Source organism: Populus euphratica, unplaced genomic scaffold (genome assembly GCF_000495115.2).
Source record: "Populus euphratica unplaced genomic scaffold, PopEup_1.0 scaffold337.1, whole genome shotgun sequence".
Classification (NCBI taxonomy): Eukaryota; Viridiplantae; Streptophyta; class Magnoliopsida; order Malpighiales; family Salicaceae; genus Populus; species Populus euphratica.
Genome location: NW_011500232.1, coordinates 197,149 through 206,747, shown reverse-complemented (window position 1 = coordinate 206,747; position 9,599 = coordinate 197,149). Strand labels below are relative to the sequence as shown.

Sequence of the window (9,599 nt, the reverse complement as noted above, 5' to 3'; positions counted from 1 at the left end):
TTAAAAGGGATCTCTAAATTGAGATTTTAGGTTAATCGAGCTTAAGGCAACATTTTTTGTTCTGGTTGAAAGGAATCACCAAATTGAGATTTCAGGTTAGCTGAGTTGTTTTAAAGATTTTTTAGTTCTAAGTAAAGGGGATTGCTAGATTAGGATTTCCTGTTGTTCGAGCTTTTGGTTCTGGTTAAAGAAAATCATCGTATTGGGATTTTATGTTAGCTAAATTGTTTTTCATATTTTGGTTGTGGTTAAAAGGGATTTTGCCAGATTAAGATCTCAGGTTGACATAGTTTTTGTTTTTAGTTAAAGAAAATCACCAGATTGAGATTTCAAGTTAGCTGACTTGGTTTTCAAATTTTTATTCTAGTTAAAGGGGATCTCCAAATTGGGATCTCAGATTGATTGAGCTTTTAATTTTGGTTAAAGAAAATTATCAGATTGAGATTTTATATTAGCCAAGTTGCAAACAGTTTGATCATAGTTCTAGTTAAAAGAGTTGTTGTGAAGACATAGTTTCAAGTCAACTAAACTATAAGCTTCAAGAAGATAAGTTTTGAATGAACAATTAGTTTGTCTTTACAAACTTACTATGCAAAGCACTTAACAAGTCATTGTAAAGAGGAGACAAATGTTGTTATCCATCTTTGGGACCCCATATCAAAAAATAATACAAAAAAAATGAAAGAAAACATACACACACACTAAAGACTATTAGAGAAAGATCATAATTAGATCTGACAATATATTTTTTTACTAATGAAAGCCTTATTGATAAAGAAAATTCAATTCGAAAAAGAAAATTCAAGTTTGGATGTTTAAAGACTCAATTCAAATTTTTTCAAGGCTTAATAAAATTTATAGAGGGTTTAATTGTAAGAAAATTAACCTTTTGAAATCAATTTAGGTTTTAATTAGAAGAAAATAAAGTTTTGGTGTTGAATTGCAATTTTTAAAAGTTAATTTGATTATATCAAGTGCTTATTTGCATAAATTTCAAAGTTTAGTGAGTAATTAAAGATTTAATTGAATGCCCAAAACTTTAAGGTATGAAATTAGTGAAATCAGGAGCCAAATTGAAGAAATTTAAAACTTTGATGGTCAATTAAAGATCAAATTAAACAAATTAAAAACCAAGAATTAAATTGTAAAAAATGCTCAATTTTGAGGTTGGCAACAAAGTTTGATAGGGGGTGAAATTGTTTGAAATTAAGAGTTCATGAGGCAATTATGGATAAAATCCAAAGAAATTGGAAGATTAGGGATTAAATTAAATTTTTTTAAATCACATATTAAAAACCCTAATTTATAGGGTTTAGCCTATACGATGTGTCGTTCGGCCATTATCTTCTTCTTCGACAGTTTTTGCTGATTGAAAGAGTTTAACCTAGGTGAATGAATGTGGAATTTCTGACCACTTTAAGGCTATAACCACCACTATTCAACTAAGAAATACCCTTTATAATCTTGTTCCAAGAAATTAAATGGTTACATCATTTTTTTTTTCAATAATCTTAACAACATTTTGTCTTTAATTAGCTATCATTACATTTTCAGATTCTATGCTGATTAGGTTGACACTTTTAAATGAATGTATGTGAAGCTACTCTTTACTGAATTGAGCAAGAATGGATCCAATCGAAATGTATGCACTCCTCTACTAAGTTTAGATAGTTCCAGGCAATGTTGACATTATAGCTTTTATGGCAAAGCCATAAAAGTGGCCACCCTAGGTAGCGTTAACTAAGATACTCATTCATATAAAAACAACCAACTTTTTCATTTGTTTACTATTAAAATATCCCAAAAAGGTTCCAATCAAAAGCTGTAAACACTTCTCTCAAGATAAAAAAGGTGAAACACTTCACCTTAGCCTCTAAATATGTGACAAAGCCACGTAAATCCAAAATTATTTACCTTGTGATAAAACCAACCTAGTTTTTATTTGTTATAACCCCAACAAACTCATTTAGAAGCTCATAATTAGCTTATAAAAGAACAGATGATTAGAGGAGCAAAGAGGATAAAAAGGAGATAAAAAGATGGAAGAAATTTGGTTAAGTTTTAAAGGATCCAATATCAAGCTCACGAGCTCAAAATGACCAATTTGTTTTTTATAAGTTTAGAATAAAAAGAAAGGAAGGTAGTTGACACGACTAAAAGATTGATGTCTTCTCCCAAGTGCAGGAGTGTCAAAGTAATAAATAACCCAGCAAGACCGGGGTCGAACCATAGGGAGGTTAATTGTACAAATTATAAACAACAATAATAGCAATAATAACAACAATAATAACAATAATAACAACAACTATAATAATAATAGTAGTAGTAGTAGTAGTAGTAGTAATAGTGGTAATAGTAATAATAATAATAAAGAAAGAGAAGAAGAAGATGATGATGAGAACTTGAAGATGGAAAATTAATGTAAGGATTAAACAATAATAATAACAAATGTCAAGGTTAGAGGTTCCACTAATGATATGTCAAACAAGTATAGTATAAACTCTTATTATTCAATTGGAAACCACATACAAAGGAGGTTCCAATCAGATTATAGATTGTTAACATGATTACATTAGTCATCTTTTTCGATTACATTAGTGATGAGGTCGGTAACCCTTATCTGCTACTTATAAAATTTACAAGTGATAGAAAATAAAATAAAGTTTACAATTAAATCTACTCATAAAAAAATTATATATATTCACAAAAAATAAATTACAGAGACAAGCGAGAGCTGTGTTTAGTAAATCTTTATCTGCTCCTTAAAATTCAATAAATTAGAGTAAATTTGGTCCGACTTAATTACGCTATTATACAAAAAAAAAGTTAAAAATTTAATCATTATTTATTTATTGAAACTTGAATTTCAATTTATTCCAGACTTTTTAGTTATATCTCAATCAAAATATCTTGGTTTTACTTTATTATTTTATTTTATATAATATATATATATATATATATATATATATATATATATATCACCATTAACAATAACAATAAAAGAATGGGATATAAAAAATGTAATTGTGAAAGAAAAAAGAATTTATTATATCATATATTTATATATAGCTTATTTTATAAAAAATATATATACATATAATATAAATATTTTAAATAAAATATTACAGACATATAACGTTGTTAAATATTTTTTTAATTAAATTTTATTTTTAAAACCTTAAAATATTTTTGTAAATGAATGAAAACTCCAAATTAGTTAATGGTATTAATTATGAGTTATATATTCTGATTTTGGTATTGGGGATAAATATATATAAAGATAGATATTTTGTAGAACCAGGGAAGAAAATGTAATTTTCTTTTATGTTTCTAACGTACGATTTTACTTCTCATATGGATTTAGTCATAGAAAACCATAAACTTAATTTGTCATGGAATAAAATAACAATATATAGTACATATACAAATCATTCATCTCATACTTACTATCTATTACAAGTTTAGATTAGTTGAAAGGTCTTTTTAAGGATAATGTTTTGATAATAGGTGACTGGCCTCTGGCGGGTTAATGTCCCTATCGAAGGAATTTTCAAGATGACGATAACATTCAAAAGCGGTAACTGGTAAGGGTTGTTTGGATACAACCAAAAAACAACAATTTCTGATTAAGAACCAAGAAATGCTTCAACTTCAGTTTCTTTTCCTTCGATTGTAGTTGATCTTGTTGCTAATTTCCTTTCCAACTTAAAATTTTGTTTAGAAATATAGTTATAGTTATTTTTTTAAATAATTTTTTGTATCAAAATAAATATTAATATTTTTTTTATTTTTTAAAAATTATTTTTAACATCATATATCAAAATATTTAAAAATATTAAAAATATATTAATTTGAAATAAATAAAAAATAAAAAATATTTAAATCTTTTTAAAAATACTTTTAAAATAAAAAACAAATAAGCCTAAAATATTTTGCAGTTTCCTATGTCAAAATTCAATCCTATTATTTGCTTTAAATGAAAGTTAAATACTCACGATTTTGGGGTTTACGTGGAATCCATTGTCATGGGTTATGGAAGCAACAACCATGGCAAGTTGAGGTGGGATCCATCTTGTGTCTAATGATGAGATCTCCATCTTGATTTTGCAAATGAAAAAAAAAAAAAAAAGAGGTAAAGGCAATGTAAAAAGAGAGATTTTTGTGGAAGTGGTATTTGTATGAAGTTGATTTTATATGTTAAGAAAAAAAAAAGTGCCATTCGGAATTAAGAAGAGGAAAGCACTTTTTTTTTGGATTTTTTTTGGTTGAAAACATTGAAAATTACATTCTAAGAAAGCATTTTCTTAAAACAAACAAGGCTTTAACGTAGCTTTATTTTTTCCTTCTTTTTTTTCCTTCAACTTATTTTATTTTTGTTTTATTTTATTTTTAATCTCATCATTTTTTTTAATTTTTTTTAAAAGTTATTGTACTACCTTTAAGCCTACAATGTAAATTAAATTATTTCAATATAATTCTTATATAATATAAATTTAAATTCAGATAAGAAATTACATTTAATTTTTTTTTTCATTCTTAAATTTTCTTTATTGATAAGTCAAGTTGCCTTCAAATAAATCAAATTGGTTAAGTTATATTAGAGAAACTTTCAACTATTTATTTTTAAACTCGGATGAGGTAAAACATTAAACCAAGAGTTTTTGTTTTTGTTTTTTTATTAATTTTTTCATTTTGTTTTTCAATTTACCATCAATTTTTTTTATTATTAAATGACCAAATTGTTTTTAAATTAATTAAATTAACTGAATGATAATATATTATTTTTTAAATTTAATTTTATATTCAAGCTAATTAAAATATCCCATTAAAAGATTTCAAAGTTAATACACGGCACTGTCAAGTAATTATTTATAATCTGGATAATTTTTGTTGCATTAATTTTTTTATTTGATTAACAGTAGAGCGCAGGCCTTAAAACCAGTCTTGATCTAAATAGGGGTGAAATTCTGATCCTGAACAAATCCATCTTTTCGAAAGATATTTTGAAGTTCTGTTTTGGATAGACCCCATCAAAAAGCACGTGTACATATCCTATCCCAGATTCTTTATCTTCTCTCCACCTATCACTGGTTTTGCCGTGGCTAAATTATGGACACATCGGTCCATATGGATGCTCCTCTTTTTGCACTAATTATTATTTTTTTTATTCGAAGATGTGTAGTATTTTTATTTTCGGACCTACTTGTACGTCGATAAAAACTAAAAAATAAAATATTTTTTCTTGACAATCATATCTTAAAATTTGAACTATGAAAAGCAACCTTCTTGATTTTTTTTTTAAAAAACCCTCGGAGTTCATATTTTTTGGCCCAAAGGATATACTAAAAGCATGCGGCCTTCCACATGAATTATTCAGTACACAGGGAACTGACGTCGTTCCTTATCCTCTAGTAAGCACTAGATTGAGAGCATGTGTTCCATCACATGCTCGAGTGTTTTTTTATTTTTTTTCGAAATAAAAATTAAAGCGATACAAATAATTTTTTTTAAAAAAGGTTATTGATTAGATTATGTTTAATAATCAATTAATTTAATATTATAAATAAAAAATAAAATAACAATAAATAAATTAACTAATAAATTAACAAAAACATATTTTTCTATTAAATCAAGTAACACAAGTTGAATAAAATAATTAAACTTAATTACTAAACAACTCAATATTAAAAAATATATAATTTAAATTATTTTTAAAATCAATATAAAACAAATAAAAAAATAATAGAGCCCAATCTAAAATCAAATAAATACTAAAAAATAAAATTAAAAAAATATAATCTTAAAAAAAATAATAAATTAAGTAAATTCGAGTGAATCTTCTACATCTAAGTTAATTTTTTAAATTCTAAATCCGAACTCAATTAAAAATATCAATTCCTAATCAATTTAATGTTAAAGGGTAAAACAAAAAAAAAGATATCAATTTTAAAAAAAATTTAATAAAAAAATAATAAAAAAAATAAAGATTAAATATGATAGAAGAAATAATAGGATGATGAAATTACAAAATTTTTAAAAAAACTATGCCAAACAAAATAAATAATAATAAAAAAATGATGATTTAATCTAATAAATAAAAAAAAAATCAATTTAACAAATCATCAAAGCATCTCTTACATTTTCCAGTAATTTGGGGGGAGAGAAAGGAGGAGAATGCATGTCTCATGATAATGTGAAAAAAGAGGAACAAAGCTTATGCTATAAAATGGTTATGCTCCATAGGTATAGCGACGACAAGCACTAGTAACAGCAGACAGGTTTTTAATTACTAGAAGAATAGAGAGGAAGACTGCTTGAGAATGGTTCCTCCAAACAAGCTTGCAGAGATTGGAATTGAAGCCTTTCAATTGTTGGAGGAGAGCAAAGGTCCAGTTCCCAAGGCAAAGATGCCTCAGCTTTCAACATTTCAACAACAGCTTTCAAGTGCACATGCTTCTTGTTATACAAGGGAGACTATTGAATGCTACACGGCAGCCCAGAAGAACAAGGGTGTGATAAATGTTGAGTATTTCGTTAAGAAACCTGCCCCGGTGGCAACGCCAGTACCTCGGAAATATTTTTTTTAAGGGTTTTTGTATGTTCACGACTCTACAATAATTCCATGTAATTAATCACTATAATGAGTGATTGTAAATCACAAGGCTTTTGAATTTTTATTTTTGGGATTCATAAGGAGACTCGAACATTCCGAGGAATAAGAACATCATCATGCTTGCCAATCGAGCTGTGGCTTAGATCCGCTCTATAGCTCACCGAAGCATCCTAAATTCATATGGTGTATCCTAAGATAGAATGTTTTTGGATTACACTGTTCATGATATAGTAAATTCTATTTTTCTTCTGGAAACCAGTGGTTGAGAGCTACACATCCCATGATTTCTATTCCTAGAAGAAGGTATTCATCACTTGTGCCTATATATTTATGGGAAAAGAATCGGTCATTCTAAGTCAACATACAGTGACATCTTATTTCGATGGCTACAAGCGACCTGAAATATAGCAGGGAAGACGGAGATTCATTCTTAACTACGGTTACAGTGCTATGTTTGGGGGGGCATCACTAAAAATAGAGATAGAGATTTTAATCTATAAAAGATAAAACATGGAGAGGTACAATTCACATTCCTCTGCAAGAACTTGAAGATTTAAAAAGAAACCTTTCATTCTGGGTTAAAAGTCACCATGACCATTGCAGGAAGCATTCTTGTTTTAGGCTTAGCTTTGCTCTCTTGCGTGGCCGATGGTGCACTTCGCCACCACATTGGTCTTAGTGATCGTCGTAGCCTCATTGACGGTAGTGGTGCCGCGGTTACAGTTTTTGATGTAACAAAACACGGTGCCAAGGCTGATGATAAGACCGATAACGCACAGGTGAGTTCGCAAGACAAAGCCAGTCTTATAATTGATTGCCCTGACTTGGCTTAGTTCTGTGCAACCGAATAACAGAACACGTGGAAGAGTTTGATTTTTTTCTGACAAAATAATTAACTATCCTGAATTTTAATTGCTAAACAGGATTTGCGCTCTAAAAAGGTTTGCAACTCCAATTAACGTCTAAAAATGTGTATCATGCAGGCATTTATCCAAACATGGCGGGCAGCATGTGATTCAGGTGTTCCAGCAAAGGTGGTCATCCCTGGAGGGACATTCTTGACAAGCCCTGTTGTATTTCAAGGGCCGTGCAAAAGCAAGCCTATAGTTTTTGAAGTACAGGGAAACGTGAAAGCTACTACTGATCTCAGTGAATATAGTTCAGAACAATGGATCTTATTTGAAATAATTGATGGTTTAACATTGAACGGTGGAGGAACTTTTGATGGGCAAGGCAGTGCCGTCTGGAAGTACAACGATTGCCATGAAAACAAGCAATGCCAGGCACTTCCCAGTGTATGTATAGCACTTGCCACAAAATTTATTAATCATTGGCCTGACCATGATCAGGAATATGTCCAGGACTGCACAATAAGAATCTCATTCTTCACATAAGCCATCACTTCTGTCAGTGTTGAAATAAAGTTTTAAAGAACCTTTGACTGCAACCAAGATACAGTCCGGGATCAGTAACACATTTGTTTTCATTCTGAAGAAAACGTTTCCCCATTTGTTAACATACTTAGTTGCCGGAGAGTTAATTCACAAAAGTTACTACACATGTGGTCGTAAAAGTATAAACTTGGAATGATTTTGTGACTTCTTTCCATGTTGCAGTCCATTAAGTTGAGCAAAGTAAACAATGCTTTTGTTCACGAGATCAGCTCTGTCGATAGCAAATATTTCCACATGCACGTTACCAGCTGCCCCCCCCCCCCCAGCAATCCCATGTCTGAGTCAGTGAGCATCATTCATGAAGTTCCAGGTATAAATGTATTCGTTTACTTACTTCTTCTCTATTTTTGGATTGGACTTACACCAGTGTTGGAAGCCTTGGCAAGTACAAGAACGAGGAGGATGTGAGCGGTATTGTTGTGACTAACTGCACATTGTTTAACACCACCAATGGTGTGAGAATCAAATCATATGCTGCATCTGACCCTAGCCAAGCTTTAAATATCACTTTTAAAGATATCACTATGGATAGTGTGAAAAATCCCATTATCATTGATCAGAAGTATGGTTCCCGCAATGGCGCGGTAATTCAAAGACAAAAATCTTATTATATTATGTATACCCGTGCAACATCAGAATATTTGATAAATCCTATATTGTATGTAATTTAATTTTTTTTAGCTTAATTAACGTTGGATTGCTAAGCTTGTTCATGTTCTGTGCAGCCATCGCGAGTGAAAATTAGCAATGTTCATTACCAGAACATCAAAGGCACCTCAACTTCCAATGTTGCTGTCAGTTTTTTGTGCAGTTCATTGGTTCCTTGTCAAGGAGTAGAACTTGTGGACATCGATTTGGCCTATATCGGCCAGAAAGCAAACATGCCTCTCTCAGCTTCATGTTTGAATGCAAATGTTAAATCGGGTGGCAAACAGAACCCAGGATGTAATTGACTATTTTCTCTTCCATATCGAGAAGAATTTATTTGTCTGATTTATTTTGAGCTCATTGCCTGCACCAGATGTGATTTGAGTGAGAGCTTCGATTTTTCTCCTTTTTTAGGTATTTTGGATCTGTTCCTTTTAGTTTGGCCAAACAAATGATACTCGTGGCAATGAGTTTAGAGCTGGATTCACAACTTATGTTTTATGCTAGTTATGTAAATGTTTATAAAATGTTTTTAGACACGGTGAACAAACTTTGAGCGAAAATAAAAAAGCGTGCATGCATTTATATATATCAAACACTATTTTTTTCTTCAAAAAAAGGAGAAGAAAAAACATGGGTGATATATGAGACTAAAATAAAAAAAACAGTTCCATTTCTTAAAAGTTTATAACAAAAAGATTGTTTTTTTTAGTCAAATAATTTTTTTTTTAAAAAACAAACAAATGATGAAATAAATTTTTTTAGTCAATAGTTTTGAAAATATAATAAATAAAATAAATAAAAAGAAGAACAAACAAGCCAAGAGCATGGACTTATCTACGAGCCAAGCCTATGAAAAGAGGCTTAGCTAGCACATTTAGAGA

The 9,599-nt window shown here is 29.7% G+C and overlaps 1 protein-coding gene across 1 annotated transcript; it reads left to right on the top strand.

Moving 5' to 3' along the window:
- Positions 1-6,320: 6,320 nt before the first annotated feature.
- LOC105112462 (exopolygalacturonase clone GBGE184-like) lies at positions 6,321-9,020 on the top strand. Its single transcript, XM_011008165.1, has 6 exons — positions 6,321-6,510; positions 7,217-7,392; positions 7,597-7,908; positions 8,230-8,348; positions 8,435-8,651; positions 8,793-9,020. The coding sequence occupies exons 1-6, from the start codon at positions 6,321-6,323 to the stop codon at positions 9,018-9,020; spliced, it is 1,242 nt and encodes a 413-aa protein (XP_011006467.1).
- Positions 9,021-9,599: the final 579 nt, after the last annotated feature.